This window comes from Phalacrocorax carbo, chromosome 9 (genome assembly GCF_963921805.1).
Source record: "Phalacrocorax carbo chromosome 9, bPhaCar2.1, whole genome shotgun sequence".
Classification (NCBI taxonomy): domain Eukaryota; kingdom Metazoa; phylum Chordata; class Aves; order Suliformes; family Phalacrocoracidae; genus Phalacrocorax; species Phalacrocorax carbo.
The window spans coordinates 19,256,602-19,280,519 of record NC_087521.1 but is presented as its reverse complement, the minus strand read 5'-3'; the positions used below and the strand labels follow the sequence as shown (position 1 = coordinate 19,280,519).

At 47.1% G+C, this 23,918-nt stretch overlaps 1 protein-coding gene across 5 annotated transcripts in view; it reads left to right on the top strand.

Annotated features, from left to right (window-relative positions):
• The window catches only part of FOXN3 (forkhead box N3), a 219,186-nt gene that overhangs the window by 71,528 nt on the left and 123,740 nt on the right, over window positions 1-23,918 (top strand). For 3 of the 5 annotated variants that reach the window (XM_064460550.1, XM_064460549.1, XM_064460545.1), the window contains exons 1-2: window positions 7,569-7,702; window positions 10,524-11,080. In XM_064460550.1, coding sequence (XP_064316620.1) covers window positions 10,538-11,080 — 543 coding nt within the window. In that variant the 5' untranslated portion in view covers window positions 7,569-7,702; window positions 10,524-10,537. Of the gene's footprint in view, window positions 1-7,568; window positions 7,703-8,665; window positions 9,066-10,523; window positions 11,081-23,918 lie in introns of those variants that run through there. The other 2 variants (XM_064460548.1, XM_064460546.1) reach the window with 2 other exon arrangements.

Sequence of the window (23,918 nt, the reverse complement as noted above, 5' to 3'; positions counted from 1 at the left end):
CTCTGGATTTTATTTTAAGAAATTCACTGTGGAACAGAAATGCTGTAGATACTTCTGTTTGCTCGCACTTCTGACAAAGCTTCATATCGGTCCTCCTTTTCTCTGATTCAGTTCTGTTTCTGTTGGGTTCTGTCAGCTGGAGCAAATGAGAACTTGAAGAATAATTAAATGAAAGGTTGGGAAAATGCTTTGTAAATCTGATTTCATGTTCTCAAGTGAATAAGCAAAAGATAAATCTCCTATCAGTAAGCTGGAGTAAGCTGGGCCTTCATTGCGTGCACTGTTTGTATCTTTAGCTAGCGCTTGGGGTGGGAGAAGGAAGGGGAGCGCATGCTTGTAAAAGCCGTGGGGCAGGGTACGACTGCGCTTGGAGCTGCTGCGAGGCAAGCGCTGTCCTTTTTCACAGAAGCGAGGCACTGTTTGTCAATGTCATGGCTTTAGCTGGGATAGAGTTAATTTTCTTTACTGCAGCTGGCACAGTGCTTTGCTTTGGACTTAGTATGAAAATAATGTTGATAATACACTGATGTTTTAGTTGTTGCTGGGCAGTGCTTGTACTGGTTAAGGAGATTTTTAGCTTCCCATGCTCTGCTGGGTGCACGAGAAGCTGGGAGGGGAGGGGGGCACAACTAAGAGAGCAGATTCAAACTGGCCAAAGGGATATTCCATATCAAATGATGTCATGCCCAGTGTGTTAACTGGGGTGAGCTGGCCGGGGGAGGGCAATCGCAGCTCGGAGACCAACAGCATCGGTCGGTGGGTCGTGAGCAGTTGTATTACTTGTTATTTGGATTTTTGTTTTTTCCACTGCCCGAGGGTTCATATCTCTCTCTCTTTCTCTCTCTCTCATTATTTTCTTTTTTGTTATATTACTATTATTATTGTTATTACTGTTTTATTTTAATTATTAATTTTTTCTTATCTCAACCCGCGAGTTTTCTTACTTTGGCCCTCCCAATTCTCTCTCCCATCCCACAGGGGTGGCGTGGGGGGAATGAGCAATCAGCTGCGCAGTGTTTAGTGGCTGACTGGGGCTAAACCACAACAGTCCTTTTTGGTGCCCAACATGGGGCATGAAGGGTTTGAGACAATAACAGTTGCTGGGCACAGCATTGATTCATCTGTTCTTAATATTAGTTTGTCCAATCTACACCATGCTGATTGTGAAGGACACGTTAAAAATTGCTGTTGGTTTTTGTAGTTTGCTGTGCTCTGCAGTGACTAGAGATTTTTTGCCTAGGAGATTTGTTATTAAAACACTGGCCTTGATCGTTATCAGCTATTTGGGTCTTGCATGGAAGCCGCTACTGTACTTCAGCTACCACCTCATGGAGACAATTAGCAATTATACCTCCTCCTCTGAGAGGTTTTTTATGGAGGAAGTATAGAATGGTACCTTAGCTACCATCTTCTACAATGCCCCCTCCTTCATTACAACAACTTTTCAGTATCTTGAACATCCTTGGGTAGTTAAGATACATCTGTTGGTTTTGCTTTTGCAGACCGTTTAGGTTCTAATGTTAGTAAGCAATTCCCCAGACAGAGGAGCAGAAGCGCTGATTTTATTTCTGATCTTAACAGAGACACTTGTGCTTCATATTTACAAGAAGTGAGTAGCAAATACTATGATCAGGAATAGAGGGGCCCTGCCTCCAGCCAGGTGGAGGAAAGGGATAACCAGGCTTACTGGACTGTGTGGATCCGACGGCCTGGCACATCTGACCCACACGAGTATAAAGCTCTAGTGGACACCAGCACACAGCGCACCCTAATGCCATCAAGCTGTACAGGGGCAGAACCCATCAGCATTGCTGGAGTGACAGGGGGATCCCAAGAGCTAACTGTATTGGAGGCCGAAGTGAGCCTAAGCGGGAATGAGTGGCAAAAGCACCCCATCGTGACTGGCCCCGAGGCTCCGTGCATCCTTGGCATAGACTGTCTCAGGAGAGGGTATTTCAGGGATCCAAAAGGGTACAGGTGGGCTTTTGGTGTAGCTGCCTTGGAGACGGAGAAAACTGAACAGCTGTCTACCTTGCCTGGCCTCTCGAAGGACCCTTCTGTTGTGGGTTGCTGAAGGTCAGAGAACAACAGGTGCCAATCGCCACCACAACAGTGCACCAGCGGCAATATCGCACCGAGACTCCCTGATTCCCATCCATGAACTCATTCACCAACTGAGGAGCCAAGGAGTCATCAGTAAGACCCACTCACCCTTTAACAGTCCCATATGGCCAGTGCGGAAGTCTAATGGAGAGTGGAGGCTAACAGTAGACTATCGTGGCCTGAACGAAGTCACTCCGCCGTTGAGTGCTGCTGTGCCGGACATGCTAGAACTTCAATATGAGCTGGAGTCCAAGGCAGCCAAGTGGTATGCCACAACTGATATTGCTAATGTGTTTTTCTCCATCCCTTTGGCAGCAGAGTGCAGGCCAGTTTTCTTTTAGTTGGAGGGGCGTCCAGTACACCTGGAATTGACTGCCCCAGGGGTGGAAACACAGCCCTACCATTTGCCATGGACTGATTCAAAATGCATTGGAACAAGGTGGAGCTCCCGAACACCTACAATACATTGATGACATCATGGTGTGGGGCAATACAGCAGAAGAAGTTTTTGGGAAAGGGAAGAAAATAGTCCAAATCCTTCTGAAGGCTGGTTTTGCCATAAAACAAAGTAAGGTGAAGGGACCTGCACAAGAGATCCAGTTCTTATGAGTCAAATGGCAAGATGGTCGTCATCAGATCCCAATGGATGTGATCAACAAAATAGCAGCCATGTCTCCACCAACTAGCAAAAAGGAAACAAGCTTTTTTAGGTGTTGTGGGTTTTTGGAGAATGCATATTCCAGATTACAGTCTGATTGCAAGACCTTTCTATCAAGGGACCTGGAAAAGGAATGATTTCAAATGGGGCCCTGAGCAATGACAAGCCTTTGAACAAATTAAACAGGAGATAGTTCATGCAGTAGCCCTTGGGCCAGTCCGTGCAGGACGAGATGTAAAGAATGTGCTCTACACCACAGCCGGGGAGAATGGCCCTACCTGGAGCCTCTGGCAGAAAGCGCCAGGGGAGACCCGAGGTCGACCCCTAGGGTTTTGGAGTCATGGATACAGAGGGTCTGAAGCCCGCTATCCTCCAACTGAAAAAGAGATATTGGCAGCATATGAAGGGGTTTGAGCTGCTTCAGAAGTGGTTGGTACTGAGGCAAGCTGCTCCTGGCACCCCGACTGCCAGTGCTGGGCTGGATGTTCAAAGGGAGGGTCCCCTCTACACACCATGCAACTGATGCTACATCAGTCGTGTTACCTCAGTACCAGGCAGAGACTCTGGCTGTTCAGGTGGGAATTCAGATACGGCTGTTTCTCTGCCCTGAAGTGGGCATAGCACAAACAACAAAACCAGGCTGGTCTGGCATGGTTAAAAATACAGAAGTGTTGATTCTGCATGTTCTCTATGAGGGAGTGGAGAAGAACACTAGGAACAGGAGTTGTGAAAGAAGAAATGAGCAAACACATATCGTGTTCACAATGTAGTTTTTAATAGTGCCCGAAGGTGTTCAACAGGCTTCTGCTCTGTATGAGATTAAGTCCTTTGCTTCGGAGAAAACAGAAGTTTTGAAATGGCAAGACTGGTGGGGGACGCCAGTCATTCTGCATGGGGGAAGAATGGGAACGAGACGGACAGTGTGTGGTGTTAGAGCCTGAGATGTGTCCCACTCTGAGTGTCCGATCACTGATCACAAGGGGCAGCAACCATGTCCACTTCAGTCTTGAAAGGTACCTTGCACATCAGGACCTTTTCAGAACTGGGAGGCTTTTGGGTACAGCTGCATGTCAAATTATAAATGCTAATGAGCAAGCTTAGTTGGCAAACTTGCAGCAGACCTCAGGGAAGAAATTTGACTCTGATGTAGAGAGAATAAACATTGACAAGGATGCCGGTCAATGAGGACATTATAATGGGATATAGGCTAGGAATGGGGGCTTAAAGGTGAGGATAAGAAGTGCAGGTCTGCTGGATGGTAAGGCTGGTGAGTTTGGAGGGCAGAAAGTAGAAATATTTAGCAAGGTCACGTGGCATGGGCATAATACTAGCAAGGGAAGATGTTCGCAACAGAGATGGAGATGGTGGGGGGCGGGGGGAAGATGAGCTTTGGAGGGTTGATAAAGAGCCTGTGACCCTTGCTATGCTTGTTTGGCAACGATGGCTTGTGTGAGGTTATCAGGGATTCCAATCTAGAGGAGGATGAGAGATAAAGGAATATAGGGGGATGGCTGAAAATCCTTGTTAAATAAGATACTGCAACATCTACAGTTGGTGTTCTGAAATCTGAGTGGAAAGATTAGACTGTTGTATATTAGCCCACAAGGTTAAACTGCAGCTCTGTACTGTTGGTATTTCAAATTGGCCTTTGGTATGGAAAATACTTTGGTCTTGGTGTACAAACAGTTTTAATCTGTCAGTGTCACAAATCTTTTGCTAAATAAGTTAGTGTTATTCCTGTCTTAGAAATGAGGAAATCTACACCCTAGTAAATTTGGTGGCTTCCCTAAGATTACAGTGAGTTACTTGATGGCCATACATTGGATGTTCTGATGCTGCTGTAGTCTCTAAGCCAGCAGTGAATGATCTTTCAGTGGTGCCGTGTAAGACTGTATTCTCCCTTCTTAAATAAGTTGTATTAAGTATTCCAGCAAAGAGTCAGAAGAAGCTGGGGGACAGTCTTCCCAAGAGGCAAGATACCAGTGTTTACCTCGCTGCTGGTGTTCTACCGCTCTGCAAGTCAGCAGCTGCAGTTGCTGCTGAGCTCAGGGGTGAGTGGGAGACAGCGAGAGGCTGCCTGCACTGCTGCCCCTTGCGGGGTGCCTCAGCGGGGAGCCCTGTGCCAGCACTGTGACCCGGTGTGCAGCCTGCCCCCTCCTCTCCTAGGCTTCTCCATTGCCTGCTGCTGGCCCCTGCTCTTGATCACGCTGGCTCTTCTGTCTAAACGGCAAATGTCTCACAGCAGTCCTTCACTGTAATCCATAGTATGCACTCTGGGGAAATATTTGTATCTTTATAAAAATATAAAACTCTGCAACTGATCTTATTCTGCCAATATTGATGAGGAAATTTGCTACTGATTTTGAACAGAACTGAGCTGTTCAAAGCTGAACTAGGATGCATACATGAAGTATTCAAGGTGTAATATTCTTTGCATATTACCCTGCATCTCATGGGGCTTTCCCCTTCTCACTTCAGAAATACTTCTCATTAGCTGAATTCTTCTTGGTATTGTGTTCTAAGACACTTGACTTTTACAAGTGATGATAAATGCGATAATCTCCTTGCTTGCCGATAAAGAGACATGTTGATTCACTCAGAAGAACGTCTGAAGCGTTTGGACTAAATTCAGGTGGGTGGAGTTACGACCTGCTAATTTAGTTTGGGTTTGAAACCAACCGGCCATGAGATAAGAACTGTGTAAACTAAGGGTCTGCTGACTGTTGGAGTGTTAGGGCTGGTGGAGTCACAGGGCAGGGTTGGTTACCAGGGGGTAACAATGATACTCGGCTGCCCAATAGGTATTCTTCCCATTCCTCAATCCAGCTGCTGGCGTGTCTTCCTGAAAATATGCAAGAATGTGAAATAACAGTTCACTGGGTAGGGGAGGGAAAGCTATCGGCAAGAGAAGGTCTTGGCGAGTTATGACAGGAATTTCTAGTTTGAGAGAATCAACAAAATGTTTTTCAGCCCTGCACTTGGAGAGCGAGGCAGTTGCCACTCATGTATGAAAATGTGAATTTTGCAAGTGTCAGAGAGATTAAAAGAGGTAACCCATGCTTTGGGAAATGTCTAAGTGCAGATGCCAACATGCAGTAGGATACAGTGGTGAACTGGGTTAGGTGGGATAGTATTGACTGTGTGGGCCAGCACAGAATTCCTGCAAGGTCCTGAGATAGCTGTCCCAACTTCTTGGAATAAGACTGCTGAAATGCTTTTCTTCTTGTCTTAGGGATAATTTCTGTGTCCAGGGCTGCATTGCAAAGGATCTACCAATATACCTGTATTTCTAACCCGTATTATGTTGTTCATACGTTTCAGCAGCAGGCCTTTCCCATTCTGAAAGGAAAATTAATTTTGAAGTATGCTAAATCTGCAAGGCTTGTTTACCCAGAGCAGAAAATCCTTGATTTTTGTGGATCAGCTACAAAACAATTTCATGTACTTGTTTTGCAGGTGGACAGCTGTACCTTAATTCTGTGCTGCGAATCACTGAAGCTGCTTGAGCTGGGGCACGTTGCATATGGGAGACTGTATGCTTATAACTAGTGTTCTCTAGACTGGGCAACTTCTTTTGTTTTTAAATCAAGTTAGTTCCCTCCAATTAACTTAACTGATGGTGAGGTTTTTTTATTCAAGTTATACTAGTTATGTCAAGGCATGGTAGCAGGGGAGAAAATGCACCGTTCTTCCTAATTAAATCAGGCCTTATTTTAAAGCAAATTTCCTTAGACTAAAGGAAAGTTATTGTAGGTAACTTCCTCGGCAGTTATTGCAGATTTCTGCAACGCGGATCTTCACTACAAACATGAAAGAGGGGACCCTCAGCAGCGGCCATAGTTTCACGATAGACCGAGCCAGCATCAGAGACCCCCTCACGTTATCCCCTGCTCGTTGCTATTGCCGGTGTGCCTCCCCTGCCCTGCACGCCTCTCCGTGGGACCTGGCTCCTGCAGACTAGGAGGAGGGATGTGTTGGAAACTGGCTGGCGGGCTCCCTTCACACCGGAGGCTCCGCTCCCAGCCGCGTCTGGTCGATGGGCTCGCGGGTTTTGCGCCCCTCGACAGGGATCGCTTCCCTGCCGGGAGAGGTGCAGGACGGCGCCCCGTGGAGCGGCGCTGACAGGCGCCCCCCCTGCGGGGCTCCGGTGCGCTGGTCTTTGGGTCGCTGGCGCCTGGCTTTGATGGTGCCGTGGTGCTGCGCAGCTCAGCCGGGGCCGGGCCGGCCGGGCCTCCCGCCGCGCCGAGGGCCGGGGAGGCGACTCGCACGGGCGGGAGCGCCGGGGCCGCCGGTGAGCAGCGGCAGCGCTGTCACTTCTCCCCGGGCGCTACCCGCCTTCCCCCCGGCCCGCCCCGCCCGCCCGCCCCAGGCAAACGCCGCCGGCCCGGCGCGACCCCGCCGCCGCTGGCCTGCCCCGGAGACGACCCCGCGCCTCGCCGCCGGGCGGGGGGCTGGCGGGCCGGGGCGGGCGCCCCCGCGGGAGGAGCGCCGGAGCAGCTGGCGGCGGCGGCAGGGCGGCCCTTGAAGCGGCGGCGGGCTGGGGTCCCCGCGGCCTGCCGTGAGGAGCGCCGCCCGCGCCGCCGCCCTCCCCCACCGCCGGCGGCCCTCCCTTCCGCGGCTTCTCCCGTCTCGGCTGGCCCAGCCCACGTTTTCCCTCTCTCCCCTCCCTCCCTGGTCATGTGTCGCCTTTTTTGTTTGCAGTGGAAACAATTTCTCGCTCTTCGGCTCGCACCGAGGCGGACCGTTGCCCGTCGGGAGCGGGGGGCGGGCGGTGGCCGGGCCCCATGCTGGCGGAGGTGCCCCCGGCGCCGGGACCCCCGCGGCACCCTCGGGGCTCGGGCTGAGGCTGGGGGCGCGCCATGCCCGGCTCCGCCAGATGAAAGTTTGCGCCACAGCCATGAAGGGGCAGCGGTGAAACCACCGCCCCCCAACCCCCGCCAGGTAAGTTGTTGTTGTTGTTGCTGCTGCTGCTCTTCGCGGGGGTTGCGCAAGGCGCTGGCGGGCCCGCTCGGGGGGCGGCGCGGCGCGGTCCCGCCCGGCCAGGCTCGGCTCAGCTCCGCTCAGCCCGGCGCGGCCCCGCGCCACAACTTGGCCAGGAGTTGGTGCGCGGCCGCGGCATGCGCGCCGCCGCTCCCCGCCGAGCCCGGCTGGCCGCGCCGCGGGGCCGAGGCGCGGGGCCGCCTCCAGCCCAGGGTGGTCCGGCCGGGGGCTTCCGAGAGCTGCTCGGGCGAGGACTTTCGAGCACGCACAGACACACACGCACATATAAAGAAGGGGCCAAGGGGTCGCGGCGGGGACGCGGGGAGGGCGCGGGCAGCGGTCTCCTTCCCGGGGCGGCGCGGCGGGGCCGGCCGGGGCCGGTGACATCTGGCCGGCATTGGAGGTATGCGCGCCGTCGGCCGCCTCGCCCGCCCAGCCGGAGCAGTCCCAGTCTCCTAGCAACGCCATTGATTGGCTGCGGCGGCGGCCAATGGGCGCCCGCCCCCCCCCCCCCCGTGCGGCAAGTACGGTGGGAGCGCTGCCGCGCGGGGGGGCTGTCCCGCTGCCCCCTCCCTCCCGGCCTGCCCCCTCACCCCCCCCCCCCCGACTCCGCCGTACCGGGGCTGAGGCGGGCGGGCGCGGAGCGGGGCCCCTCGGGCAGTCGGCCCCGTGGGGCTCCGGCAGAGCACCCACCCGCGATTGGCAGCGGATTACAAATGTTCGCCCAACTGCGGGCTCTCATGTGACCGGCGCTCCTTTGTCTGGCGGCGGGGCGCCGCGGCAGCCGCCACGGGCCTCGTTAACAACACCCCCCGCCCGCACCCCACGGGGGCGGCTGCGGCCGGGCCCCGCCACCGGGGGGGGCGGCACCGGCACCCCGCCCGCCCTCCCGCCGGGCGCCGCTCTCCGCCCGGGCTGCGCCGGGCCTCCCCGCAGAGCCCGCGGCCGGTGCGGGGGGCTCTGCCGCCCGGTGACCCCCGGCGCCCGCGCGGACCCGCCTGGAGAGAGGACGGAAGAGGGAGCGAAAGGAGGGGGGAAAGAAAGGGGGTGGCATACGGCCCTTTGGGAGGATACTGGCAAATAAGCAAATTAAACAGAAAGAGAGCAGCGTGTTGTCATAGCAACAGCGCAATTAAATTACTTTACTGTCAGCCATCATATAATTTTCCTGTTTAGAAGCTCATGGGACGTAACTTCCATTTGGAGTCAAAGTTGAGTGCGCGGCGTAGGTGGGCGATGCCGGTGCCCCCGGACGCCGGCGATACTCGCGTTTACCTTCTGGCCGCGCTGGACGCTGCGCTGAAAGCTGGGAAGCGGGACCGATGTGAGTTTGGCCTCCCGGTGTTTGTATCTGCCTCCGTATTTTTTCCTCTTCCGGATACTTGTGTAAAACTGCACATGTTCACCCAGCTTGTTGGGTGATGGTGTGTATTAACAGGCCTCTCTGCACAGAAGTTCTGTATGTTTGTTTTTTAGTAATGGCTGCTTTGGTGTAAAGTAGTTATAGAAGGAGCTGAGAAACTTCTGGGTTTGCCCTTCTGTAAAAGCCAAGCTAAAGTCTGTCATTTCTCTTTCCCAGAATGGCTGTCTTGCTCTTCCCCCCCCACCCCCTGTAGATAGGTAGTTCATTCTGTTGTTAGCTGTAGGTTTTTTGCCCTTCATTTACAGTACCAAGTGTGTGACTTCAGGGAACTGCTGAGGATATGTTTTAGGTAATGGGAGTCATTTTGCTCTTGTTCAGTGTTTGTGCAGGAAGTTTTGTCATTTTTAAATCCATTATTAACTCTTTCCAGTTTTTATTTTGCTGCTGTTCACATCTCCAGACCTAAATCCTGGCAGTCTTAATGTATGGAGAAGCTAAGGGAGCCTGTCTGCTGCTTCTGAAGTAGAGTTACTGGGCTCCTGTCTGGAGATGCCCAACCCCACCCAGCTTCTGGAGGGCTCAGGTCCTCCCAGATATTACTGCTCATTGCTACCCTGTGGGGCCTGCTGGTGCAGTACCCTCGGCAGCCCATCCCACCTCTTCCGGGCTGCTGTTGAGCATCACACCAGTCCTTCTGGTTCTGTTTTTTACCATATTTGAAATACAGTTCAGCTTATGTCAAAATCGTCTCTGTTTACATACATTTTTAAAATGTTCTATTCCTCTGGTGCTTGTTTCCCTGTGTTTTGGCCCTGGTCCCAAAACTACCGTGCGTTGCTCTCCCTCCTCCCTTCTCCCACCCTTGCTGGTTTTGAAGTTCTGCTGTCGTTTCTAAGTTTTGTTGCAACTGTGACTGTAGTCAGATCGGATGCTTGTCTGCCTCAGCCTTTAGCCAGAGTGGCTTTAATCACGGTGCTCTTGTATTGTCCTCAAAAGTAAACAGCTGAACTTAATCTGAAGCAACCGGCCTTAAGCCCCTCTATATTTTTTTTTTTTTTTTTAGTTTACGTGCTTATTACAGTGATACAACCAGAGTATTCAATTATTTGATACACATATTCATTGCTAAAGGGTCATGTCATGTTAGGATTTCCCACGTGGGGCTTCATGCACATGCAGAATCGACGTGTGTCAGGATTATCATTTTATTCCATTGACTGAAATTTCTTCCCGTCCTGACTTTTGATTATTTTGCTTAACAGTTGTGAAAGAGTTATGTGAGTCTGTAGTTTTTAATACAGATGGCAAAAGGCTGAGTGACCGGTTAGGGAAGAGCTGTCAAAATGTTATGCAGTATCTTTCTATGAACTAACTTTTCTCTCGTTTCTTTCTCTCCTTCCTTTGGATTTGCTCTCCCAGGAGTTGCTATCTAAATGGGTCCAGTCATGCCTCCCAGTAAGAAGCCGGAGGGCTCAGGAATTAGTGTTCCCAGCGGATTGAGCCAACGTTACCAAGATAGCGATTTATCAAAGGCACTTCACGATGACGAGGACCTAGATTTCTCTTTGCCTGCCATCAGATTAGATAAAGGGGCCATGGAAGATGAAGAACTAACTAATTTGAACTGGTTACACGAGAGCAAGAACTTACTGAAAAGCTTTGGGGACTCAGTGTTAAGGAGCGTTAGCCCTGTTCAGGACATTGGTGATGACACACCACCGTCTCCTGCCCACTCTGACATGCCCTACGATGCCAAGCAGAACCCCAACTGCAAACCTCCTTATTCCTTTAGCTGCCTCATATTTATGGCCATTGAGGACTCGCCAACCAAAAGACTGCCTGTAAAGGATATATACAACTGGATCTTGGAACACTTTCCGTATTTTGCAAATGCACCCACTGGATGGAAAAATTCTGTGAGACATAATCTATCCTTGAATAAGTGTTTTAAGAAAGTGGACAAAGACAGAAGTCAGGTAAGTTTGGAACTATGGAAACCTGTCTGGTTCTGAAAATATTAACCTGCTAATCCCAGAACATGTCCGTAACAGTGAAATGCAGAATATCCAGCGCTGTCGCTGGTAACATAGTTCATTAAATTCAGACAGCCAACGTTTCTTTAGCATGGCTCATTCTGATTTTATTAAATTCATTGTCTAGACATCTGAGAGAAAGTACTCGGGGTGTGTGTGCGTGTGTTTTTTCTTTTCCCCCCAGCTGGTGTCTTCATGCATAGTAGTTAAATACTGTTTTTAGTTATCATGCTGTGGTAATGGTTTCCAGCTATACTAGATGAATGTAATCATGTTATAAATAGGCTGCTTGCTGTTCTTGGCTTATACAAATGTATAGTGAAAGGGTATGCCTTATGTAAGAGTCCATCGCTTATTCCCTGGTCTGTGTTGTAATCTGAAAAAACTTTTCTTTCTTTTAAACAAACAGAAGTAGTTCTGAATTTCCATTTCAACCTGGTTTTAGCGAAACTCTTCAAAGGGAGGAGATGGATCTGGCAACAAAAGTGAAAGTTACCATTCACTGAAATTTCAGTTGTTCTCTCCTTGGGTTCATGTAGCTTTGTGACTGGTGTGGTGGCAGAAGCCTGGGGAGCACATTTTTGCCTTCAGATCTGTGTTGTTGTCGGCCAGTTTCATTGCTGAATGCTCAGTGGTGTCTGCAGGAAGAGGCTGTGTGGGGGAATGGGGAAGCGAGCCAAGCGGCGGAGGCAGTCCTTCGCATAGCCTTCCACCGTGTCGGTGTGCCTGGGAGCAGATATCAGTTTCTGAAGGGGACAGTCTCCAGAAGCAGTGGTCAGGCGAATTACAAGTATACCGATAAAAATACCAGTTTGCAGAATAATTTCACAGGTTAGTGAAATAAATAGGTAAAATCACATCACTGACCATCTTTCTCTAAAATTGGCTGAAGATTAGAAAGTGGACGCTTTCTCCTGGCAGAAACAATAGGTGCACTCAGCTTCAGTATTTCAGTGAAGTAAATGCTGTGGTTGTCTTTTAACTGGTTACCCTGAAACTAGACTTCTGTTGGTGGTGCTGTTCTCCCTATTTTGCATGTCATTTAACTTTAAGTGCTGTGGAATAGAAGCTCAAGTAACTCTGGAGGAAGAGTCATACATTACGCTAAACTAGCAACTTTTCACTTTAGATTACCTAACTCTCTTTTCTCTGGAGCTTTCCTTTTTTAAACGATTGGCTCTCTTACCTTCCCCTGCCACCCCATTAAATGTCATTCCCCAGAATCCACTGTCCGCATGTTGGCAATCACACACTATATGTTGGTATTTTTATAAACTAGTTGCTGTGAACAATCGTGTATGAGATTAAAAAACCTGTTCCTGAACTGGATCTTGTTTTGTGTAAACCAGAGTCTTAAATTCTTGTTTGGAAGTGAGACTATAATAACAAGTGCCACACCAGACTTTTATGATCCCGTCCCAGACCATAAGAAACCTTCACACAATACACTTTAAAAAACCCCCAAAATATAGTAACTGGCAAGGCACGTGTTTAACACTGCCACTTCTGTTTTGGTCTATCCCTCTTCCTCTGTTTACAAGTTGACTATTTAGGTTACAGTTTCCTTTCTATGAGGAACTTGTCTTCATGTCTATCTGTCAAATATCCGGCAGTCTGCGGAGCTGTATGAACAATACCACGACGTGCTGCTTCTCCACAGGGAAGTGGCGGAGCACAATGCATGACTAGTCACCTACGTCTTGGATTTGTGATTAGAGCCATGGTTACATAGCTAGACAGCAAGGTGCGGTGGGAGGCCTTGCCTATATGAATAACTAGGTGGGGTTTTATTCATTCCTGGAAAATCCCAGATTATGAGAGAATTTCTTCCATCTCCTGGGGATGCTAATAACTGCAGGTAGCCAGCATCAAGGTGAATGAGACAAGAGTCTCAAACATAAAATGCACCAAGGCAGGTCGTTTAAATCTCTTGCTGGGTTTTTCTCGTGTCCTGGCCAAGGGACAAGGCAGACAGAGTCCCGAGCAGAATTGGCACTTGGTCAGAGTTGCTGAATCAGGTGCTTGACAGCTAATTGTAGACTTGGAAAGCAGTAAACTTCAGCTGCTGGCTTTGAAAGTACCTTCGTGTGTGTGTGCACACGCACACTCAGGGTTGATTTGAGTACCTTGCAGCCAGCATTTCTGCTGTTCAGAAGGAAGGTGTTCATTGAACAGGTTCTCTGGTCTCAGGCTGGGGCTTGGGGGGGGACGGGACTGTCCTCTATATGGAATCGTTTTATGCCACTTCTTTCCCTTTGCAGCCAGATTCTGCAGATTGCAGGTTTGGAGTCTGCCTGTCTTACTGTTCTTTATGGGGGGAAAAAGAACGTTTAGCAAATGGCATGTTATAAAATGCTGACAAGATAGGCTCTGAAACATGTACAGTATGGGAGGAAGGAGTTAATCAGTGCTGGGAATTGCAGGCATTTGCCAGTTGATGTGCGTTGAGACGTTGTGAAAAGCTAGAAGCTTTTCCTCTCATAGTTGTGCTTTCCAGTGTTTGTGTAGCCTTTCAGTAATCATTTTTCTAAAAAAAAGTTCTGCTGAACACTTAATTCTTTTTTGAATTCCCACTGCATAGTAGTTTCCTCAATCTTGCATTCCACTAATTTATATTCATGGGGCTAAATATGTATTTAATAGTGTACAGCTTTTTCTGCCTGCATATGAATGCTTGCATTTCCTGATGTGAGATCCTTGTAATTAACGGGGGAAAAAAAGACTTAGAGGCTGCATCACTTGAGTTTTTAACTTGCCCTGTCCTGGTGCTTTTAGGTCTGGTGTGGAATGCTAGGAAAAGACATTTTTCTTCTCGGATTTGTTTATGTGCTGCTGCTGTTCCACTTCGGCTGCAATGCCATCAGGCTTACCTGGCAAGCCGACAGAGTGACTATTCACGTAACTTTGCGATGAGGCTGATCTCCTGGGTTGAGACAGAGAGCCAGGGTGAGGAAGGGAAAATGCTGAGCCCTTGATTGTACAAACCTCTTTACATTGAGCTCAGCAGTTTAATAATAGTTGGCCAGAGTATGAAGTATCACATGATGGGGAGTAGACGAGGAGTTCCCTGGCTTTGTTTATACTGCTGGACCTGTGAATTCAGTCATTCAGATTAATCCTATTGTGAACGTAGAGATCTAAATGTCCTCCAATGTGTGTCCCATTTAGTACAGCCCGTTAGCCCGTGACTTCTCTGACTTCCCTACCATCTGGTCCTTGGCTATAGAGAGGAATTTTTCTTGTATATGTATCTCCATAGCAACGAGTTTGCAGTTGATATGGAAAGTAAGCAGTTGCCCTAGCAACGGAGTTACTGATGTGGCAGCTTCTCTGCTTGCAGGGAAAGGGCTAAGCTAGTTCAGACGCATTATGTAGGTTTGCTGTAATTATAGCTGCGCCCACTAGTGCTGCTCTAGCTAAGGGTCTGTTGAAAAATTTTGTTATAAGCCCTATTTTTTCCCCTTGAAGACGTGTTTTATTTGCGTAGGGATTCTTGCTTTGAACAAAGGCTGGTAGGGTTGTATTTTTAGGGCATGTGATGCCTCTGTGCCTTTTATGAATGCAAACTTTCCTGATCATTATTATCAAATGAGTGGGTGAGGGGAAAGGATGTTTGACCTTGTTGGCTTCTCTGTAATTTTTTTGTCTCCATGAACAGCCCATGGTTATAGAAGCTGGGGCTCTTGTCCCACGCCCCTTTCTGCTATTCTGCCATCTTTTCCCTGGTCTGTGCTTCTTTGGACATCCATCCTATCAAGAGGGTTCCTCTTTGTGTCTGCTCTGCGTTGTCTGAGATAGGGAAACGCACACATGCTCCTGGCTGTGTGCACGCTGAAGAAATTCAACACAGGTTTGTTTGGCACTTGTGCTGAGGGATGTCTTAATAAAAATGTTATGAGGGTAAGGGATATGTTTATGGGGCTGGGAGAAGAAAATTCTTCTCTCTTGATGTGAAAGTTATTCTTAGAAGTATGTGGTCCATAACTGGGTCATGGTGATTCAGCCAGGCTCCTCCTCTGTCTGGAGCAGGCTCTGAGATCTGAGGACTCCGGAGTGGTCCTTGGGCTCTGTGAGAGCCGACTCCTGTCTAATGCTAATGCACTGCCTCTCCTAAGCCCTCTGCCAGGGCACCTGACCAGAGCCGTGGGGGACCCTTAGAGCGCAGGAGTCCCTCCTGCCAACGTCTTTCCTCTGATGTGATAATGTCTAGGCTTTTGACAGGTAAAACCCTGCAGAAAGATAAGCAGTAGCGGGAGTGAGAGGAAGAGGAGCCTGCTTGTTCTTTCTTAGAATCTCCTAATCCAATCTGCATATACACAAAGGCAAGGGACCAGGGATACTGTCCTCCCTCTTAATGTTATTATTCAAAAGATCTCCTGTGAAAGCTTGGTGTCACTCTAGGGGTAGAACTGGTCTCTCTTTTCAACATTGTTATCACCTAGACTGACCCAAATGACAGAAGTGTCAGAATTTCGCTACGTTTATAACATCTGGTGGAGCTTAGGTGTTAAAAAAAAACAAAACAAACCCACCCAATCTAAAAAAAACCAACCCAAACAACCCCTCAGATTCGTGTTAAAGGCTTCAGATGATGCTGACTCCATTAATAATGTCCTAAATAAGCTGGTCCAACGGTTAATTTCCCAAATTGTTAAAAGGAGGTGTTGTGGTTTGAATCTGGAATTTGTCTAGTTTAACTTGAAATCCATTTTCTTATACCCCAGCATGTCACACTAAAAAGCTCTCTAGCATCAGAACTTTTCTTCTCAAATTGGTATTTAGAGAAATGAGAGTCATCTCATTCCAGAGCAATCGTAAAAGTCTCTAGGGTGATACTGTCATATAGGGTTTCCAGAAATCAGACGATTTATGGAGATCTTTTCTTGAACCTTTCAGTTTTGTTTTTGAAGTGCAAACCCGAGAAATTATACAGAATATTTAAATAATAGATTTCCTAAAGCTGTGCGTGGAAATAACATGCTTCCATTTCACTGGCTTCCAGCTGGTTGACTTCACATCAGAGCTTATTCTTTGCAGTGGAGTCTGCCTGTATTTAACTGGTTTAGAGCTGTACAAAGCATAATCAGTTCTTTTTCAAGTAATGATGAAGATCTGGCAGTATCTGGAGAGTCCTCTGAACCTTATATCCAGGGTATTTATGTTATCTTGTTCTTGGTTAAGATAGCCCGCGGGCAGGTGCCCTGCTGAGTAACTGGGGTATTAGTTGCACATTGACAGGCTATTGACCTGCCAGAGGGGGTTGGCTACTTAAGCTAAATAAACTGGAGCAACTGGCTGTGTCTGTGTTCCTAACCCACAGCAAAGACGATGTGAAGTATGTTGAGAGGCACTAAAAGAGCCCAGACAGGAAAGCAAGAGCAAACCACTCTTCCCCTGTTGAGCTTCAGCTGTGGTGGGGTTGCTGGTTGCTGAGTCTGTTTTTCAGCCATGGTCACACCTCCCTTGCTCCTGGCTGTTTGCTCCAACACCTTCCTGGCACATGAACTGCTGCGTTTCTGTGACGAACCACAGATCTGGTCGGAGGTCTGATCCAGCTGGATTTTTATCTTTCCCTCTTTAATTCTTGAGTTGCTTTTCACCTTAATTCCCCAGTTCAGGTCATAGCGCAGTACAACAAACAGTTGTGTGAACACGATGGAGGGAGTAGAGATGATGGAGAGGCTGGGGAATACCTCTGGTTGAGATTGCTGAGGAGGCTGGCAGCTGCAGGGAGAGTTGGTGCAGGACTGATTGGTGGGGTAATGGATGTGGTCCCTACCACAAGGTAAAGGCTAGGGTGAGATGAGACAAAAAGTTTAAATACAATAGGAAGCTTTCTTCTGGTGGAGGCATTTTCAGGTTTTTCCCTAGGAGCAGGACTGTGCTATTTGTTGTTCAAGTGGCCTGTGTTAGTGGCTTTGTGGTGTTTTACAGCTGATTTAAAGTGATCAAAGTCTGGGCTGCCACCATCAAGCATGGTCCCTGCTCAACCTGGCTGCCTGTTGCCTCTGGTGGGAGATTAAACCGATCCAGAGCTGTATTGCCAGCCCCTCTGGAGCCTGTACTGGCATGTACATCACCATGCAATGAGCAGGCTGAAAACTTATTTGTGTTTATTTTTGTTAGCGTTATTTTTCAGTGGGCAAATTTAGTTGAATTCTTTTTCAGCTCCCTGCTTAGCTTGTGGTCACTGTGGTCGGGGGAGCACCAGTGTCATCACAGGCCATGGGCTCAGCTCTGTTTAATCTGGCATGAAACAGTGCCCAGAACTTTCAGCCAGCTCCAAGATGACCTGGTGGCAGTAGCAGAAGACATGGAATGGAAGGGGCGGGGGATGATCTTACCTTCAAGAGCCCAGGCTCCACTTAAGCCTCTGGGGCTGCTTGTATGTTTGGTCAGGTATGTGGTTGGTGCTGGATTGGGCCCGTACAACATGGATGAAATGATCCGAAGCAAACTGTGCAAGGGTGTGTGTGCACTCATGCATGCATGTTTTCTCAGCTTTGCGAGGTTTGTTTCTTTCTGTTCCCAAAAAGTTTTAATATTGGCAGTAGAGGTGGCTCTGAGTGGAGCTGTGCTGTGGATCCTTTGAAAAACTATTATGGAAGAGGGAAGGATGTCCATAAAATCAATTGCCAGGCTTCTCTGTGCAGCTGTCTCTACAACCCTGTTGCCACCGAGGTTTCTTCTTAATTCTTGGAGAGCTAACAAACTGCCATTGTCACTACCAGCAAATGAAGCATGGATCCTGGGGCCACGATCTGCTTTGAGCACAGGAGGCCTTGCTGATGATGAGGCTGGAGTACGTATGTACGTAGGAGCGCCTTATGTGTCCATTAACGAACGCTGGCCTGTGGGGGATCACCCTGAAACTCCTGTGGCAGTAGGCAAGACATGCCCCTGCACACCAGGCTCATGATGGCAGCTGTGCTACCTCTGGCTGTGGCTGAATATCAGAGATGAATTGGCCTCTTGCTCCGGCCAGCCATGTACTCTTCTGCCTTGCGCTTCAGTTCTTCAACAAAACATCAAAGAATCAATTTTAATTACAGAATATGTGTCCCTTAGACTTCCTCCTTCCTTTCCTAAAAGGGAAGTGACATGTTGTTATATGTTGGCTGAAAGAGCACAGTAAATGGTGCTGTGTGGCATTTCTTCCTGGGTGAAGACCTCATGAAAAAGCAGTTGGAAATACTCTCCAGGCAGCCTGAAGTAGCCTTTGAGTTGCTGGAGAAGCTTCCTTTCCTTGCTCTGGTTTCAGGCAGTTGCTGCGTCCCACTCGCTGACCCAGGCAGCTGAAAGCTTGGGTCATTCTTGTGGCAGCTCTGTCTTCCTGGTAAAGTCAGACTGGCCCAGTGCAGCCTGAGAATCAGTCTCCAGGCTGCTCATACCTGCTCCTTCTGTGTTATTCTCAGCAAATTGCTGTATCTTCATCATAAATCTTGTTAAAACCAGTGGCCCAGGGTGACACAAGCTGGAATCCTTATGAAAAAGGGACCCAGTGTGACACTATTCTTAATTTAGTTTGTTGGTATTTGTATGTTGGTTAATGGTAGCTTAGTGTATAGAAGTAATTGACTTCTGTGATTTCAAGACTGGGCAGACCATTGCTAGATGAAGTCATGGTGCCAGCATGGTATGTAGCTATAACAAAGCAATACGTTATGATGCAGTTAATCTTGTGAACACAGACTTGCTTGGGAAAAAAAACCCACCACCTGGCTGCCCCTGGTTAAGTTTTGCTCAGTAAGCATCTAGGGAGAGACTGTGCTGCATGCTTATATGTATTTTTTAAGATAATAAAGATTTCTCTCTCTAAGTATTTGCTTTTATCTTTTGAGTTGTAATCTGGTATTTTGAACCAGTGTAAGTCAGGTCTTCTGTGTTCTAGGTAAAGGAAGATATTGAAAGTTCACTTTAATGAGATGTGTATGAATCTTGCTGGTTTTCTGGTACTTCTGTTATAAGTCAGTTTCTTGTTACGTAGTTTAAGAGCAAGGAGATTTTGTTCTCTTCAGTAGTAGCAACTGGCTTGTTATGATTCAGTATTTAAGTTTGGGTCTCAAGGAAAAAACAGTTTAATTTTGCTTCCTAACATCTGTCATTCAGTCTAATTCCCAGTAAGTTTCAGTCTCTCTTCCAACCATTCCCCACCTGCTCTGGTGTCTCAGAGCTGGCCAAAAGCAGGGCACCTGCTCAGCCCCAGAGCTGGGAAATTATTACAGGTAGGTTGGGGGAGAGAGGAGATGCCAAAATCGATTGCCTGGCAGTGCTTAATTGACATCCAGCAGAGAAATGCAGGAAGTCTGTTCTGGCGCTCTTATGAGTCCCTGTCCTTGACGCTTGCACTCTGACATCTTTAAAGGTAAAGTAGTTCCTGTACATCTGCTTGAATGTTTGCATCAGTCTTGTATCTTATTTTTTCTGACTTAATTCTTGCATGTGTTTTCTTTGGTTTGGAAGAATTCAGGCACAGAAGTAGTACCATACGGTTTCGTTAGTTGTGGAGACAAAGGTGGCTCTTCTGAAGGAGCAGAAATGTTATTGCTGTTGGCCGGTGACCCTGTGGATGGCTACCAGACCACTTGCTGTTCAGCAGAGTTGGCTGGCCTGGGACTAACTGGCCTTGTAGATGAGGGCAAGGAACACCTTAGGTGTGCTGCTTTTAGCAAGAGCTTTCTGAGATGTTCTCCCTTTGAGCAAAATTAGTGTCCCGGACTGAAGTTCATAGTGATTCTCACCTTTAATCACACAAGGGAGGGCAGAGTGCCTCAGCTCTGCCATGACATCATGTCCATGATTCCTCTTAGCCTGCCTTCAGATCTTACTGATCAGAGGCTGGAGCTGCTAAGATGCCCAGTAGTCGAGATACTGCACCCACACCGCACTCATCAATGCTGCCGTGTCTGGGCATTTAGTGCAGATTATTGCAGATTATTATTTTTCTGGAGAAAAAGCACATTTTTAAGAGTCTGGATGCTGACAAGTGTTATGTACTTACTGGCAACTCACCTGGCTCTCACAAAGTCCTAAATTTCTTATGGCTGTAAGTGGTGTTGAACTCTTCAGTGATAGAGGTCATGTAAGATAAGCAACAGTAGGGAGGAAGAACGGGAGTGACCTTCCTACTTTGGCATACATTTTTTTTCCACCTGAATTTTTGGTAGGTCACTATTGGCCCTTCTTAGGCTGGAATGTTACTTGTTATTTTTCTGTTCTCCCACCAATTTGGACTCCTGACTTCAGAGGAGCTGTTTTTGGTTTACTCTTGAGTAAACAACAGCAGAATTGGGACTGAGAGCTGTGGAAAGTAACAGTTGTAGCCATAAATGATGTCTCTGGATCTTACTCAGTTAGCCATAATAGTAAGTTTGGAGACAGTAGACTTTAATTCGTTAGTTATGTTCTTCAAATTCCATTCTGAGTGTTACGGAAACTTTGTCCTGGGAACTGATGTAGGAATTTGTCAGAGGACTCATTCCAAGGATCTTCAATGTGAGTGGGTTTTTCCCTGCTACGGTAGAAAAGAAACCAAATTGCTGCCCTCAGCCAGTGACCTAAGATACCAAAACACCATCTACGGCATGCTGAATTGCTATATTTTGTTGCAGCAGTGAACAGTAGCGATTTACCACTAGCTGAGTACTCTCGGGTTTTTGAAATGCCAGTGTAACTTGCTGAAAGACAACTGTTGGTAAGCAGAGGAGTGAACAGGCTTCTGTATGGGGAATGGCATGGAAAAGTGTCTGTGGCAGTACACAGAGCAGAAACTTATTGATGGGGTTTTGCATAAGAGAATCTAGTTGAATGCTGAATTCACACTCATTTCAGCTATGAGCAGGAAATTAGGCTCTGCTCCAGAGTCATATTTATGAGATCCCCTGGCTGCCTGCTGTGGGAGGGTACTCACTGAGATGAGGCAACTGTTGTAAATGTTTTCCTGAGTTCACAGTTGAAAAAAAAATGCCTACAGTGCAAATTGCAGGGGCTGCGGGGGTTAATGGAAGTTAGGTACCAAGTTAGGTACTTGGACACCTTATCTCTAGCTTTCATTTACATGTTTTTATTTCTTTTCCTCACCCTTTAGGGTGGAGAGTGGGAACACACCTCTCCTTAGGTTATGTGTGTTCCAGTAAAAATGGGGAAATCATTCATTAAATGGTCTGATTTTAGACTGAGAGGAGGGGGATAATCATCGCTGTTAAGGTTAAATGATACAGAACGTAATAAATATAGCAGTTTTGCAATTAGATCAGTTTTCTTAAAATTGTTGGGGAGAACTAAATAGTTCTCACATGGTTCATCTTTAGCAATAAAGTCCTTGCCATGCAGGAAAAGCTGTATTTGCAAGATTCTCCTTGGTAGCACTGCTTTGCACTGGCTGTCTGTGTGCAGCCTTCTCCAGCCCTAGAACAGCACAGAAGCACTGCACTTCCAGAGATCCTCGCTGCTCCTGGGAGTACTTCGAAGGCATTTGGAGTGGAATGTTTGATGGCTTTAAGAACTGCATGCTGCCAGCTCAGATGGAGCTACAATTACACTTAGGCTTTGAGAGAAAATGGTACAGAGCTCCTGGATCAAAAGGTATTTAGTTCTGCAGGAATCCTCTTCAGAGATTATATTTGTTTATAAATTTAACGGGAAATAATAATATAGTTCTTACATAATTCCACCCTTCCTGAAGTACTTCAGGACTAAGGAGCTGTAGATGAAAAGCATAAGTGATTCGTTGGCTTGCCCGCATAGCTGGGGTAGGAAGAAATGCATGGTGTGCACGGGAGAGGTAGGCAGCAGGCTTTCAGTCCTCAGCTGGGAGAGATGGGAAGTTGGAGGATCAGGATGTGGCCGGGGATCAGACAAATGCTGGTGCTTTCAGCATTGCATGGTTTGTTTTGAAGCAGGCAGATGAACTTGTCCAAAATGGTTTTTCCTGTTTTGGCAAGTAACATAATGCTTTTATTGTTACATAATTACCTTGTTGCACTAATTTATTTGGATTTTCTCTCTCTTACCCCCCTTCTCTAAAGATGGATGTTTTCTTTCTCAGTGCTTGGGGTTAAATACACGAACGTTGCTGTTGTAAAAGAGGGTAGACTTGTTCTTTACAATTTTGTATCAAGTTCTAATACTTCTGGACTTTTGGCTGCACGGCAGAGAAAGAGGAAAGAAGCTGTCATGGAGACAAATTGCACAGAGGACTCAGTACGGTGCTAGCTCCCAGCTATTGAGACAAATGGGATTTTATTGTTCAGGCTGTACTTCCTTTTCTGCTTAAAATAATTATCTTCGTATCTCTCTATCTGTATATCTGCATTTTATACAAGTAGTTTTTAGATCATCCAAACACTTTTAAGGTAAAATGGGACCAAAAAGTGTTTGGATTCTGTTGCCACCAATGGTTATCAATGAGTCTAAACAGATCACTCTTAATTTTGAGTCTAACTAACCTGAACAGTCTCTCTTGTTTTTCCTAAAACAAACCAGCACTTAAAATTTAGTAAAACACCTCCACTTTGACTAATTTTTTGTTCTTTCAGGTTTTGCTAAAACACCTGTAAGACATCAGTGCCTTTTGGGCAGTGCTGCTTTTGTTTGGAGGAATAAAGTTACCTGTTCTTAGCTTAGCAAGTCCACTTTAATGTGTCATTTGCTGTTGATTTTTAGAGCTGAGTAATTTTGAATTTGGAAAAGCAGAAATGTAATTATGACCCTTTCCAATAAGAGACAAGCTTTTCTGTTGTTGTTTGAGAAGAAATATAAAATTTTCATACAGAAACCTTTTATTTTAATTTAATTTGTAGTATTGAAACTGTGGGAAGGTTCTTGCTTTCTCATCCTGTTTTTTCTGCTGAATAGGAAAAAATAGGAAAATGTCCTCCCCCCCCCGCTAAAATACTTGCATTATTTTCGTTTCAAAGTAAACATGCTTATGATCTAACCACTTTTGCTAATTACCATCTGCTCCTTCACCAGCACTTGAGTCCCACTCACCCCCCAGCACCTAGTATGCCAAAAATGCATTTGGCTAGGCTTGAGCTGACAGGACAAGAGTCCGTGTCTTAATTATGGTAGAATTATCCACTTGTGCACCACATCAACTTCGATCTATTTCCCTCACAATTTATAAAACGGGGTTCACAGATTTGTTGTTGGATTTGCACTCTAAATTTTTAATTTAGACATACATTAAAAGGGAAGGAATTTGCTTCATCAGTAAACTCTTCGTTTTCTCCTGTTTTGACTATCTGTCGATTCCTGTTGTTTGGCATCAGGCTAAACAATAAAACAGTTCCAGAGCTGGTTTAAATGGCTTTTCAATCCACGCCATGTGTAGCCTCAGCCTTCTCGCACTGTGTACAGAGGCATGCTTTTGTTTGGAAAGGGAATTCTGTAATTGCACAAATAAATGCTCTGTGTTTGTGTTGCGTGGCTTTTAAGTTAGGCTAAGTAATGTTAGCATCTAGGGGTGTGTGTGTAATAGCGCAGATGGGTATGATAAGGATGATGTGGGGGCCTATTTATATAGAGATTTGAGCCTTAGAAGTTATGAAATTGGCTTAAAATCATGATGTCATTTAAAATAATGGGGGAGGGGATGTGGACCTTATTTTAGAGCCTTTAAGGTCCTTTACAGGCTCTTTTACAAAAGTGAAGACATCTGGAAACATTTTGGTTTTGTTTCCCCACACACCCCGCACCCCCCAAGATTTTGCATTATCTCAGGACATTCTAATAGAAACACCTAGAATCCCAACATGCTAAAAATGCTATGAATTGGCAA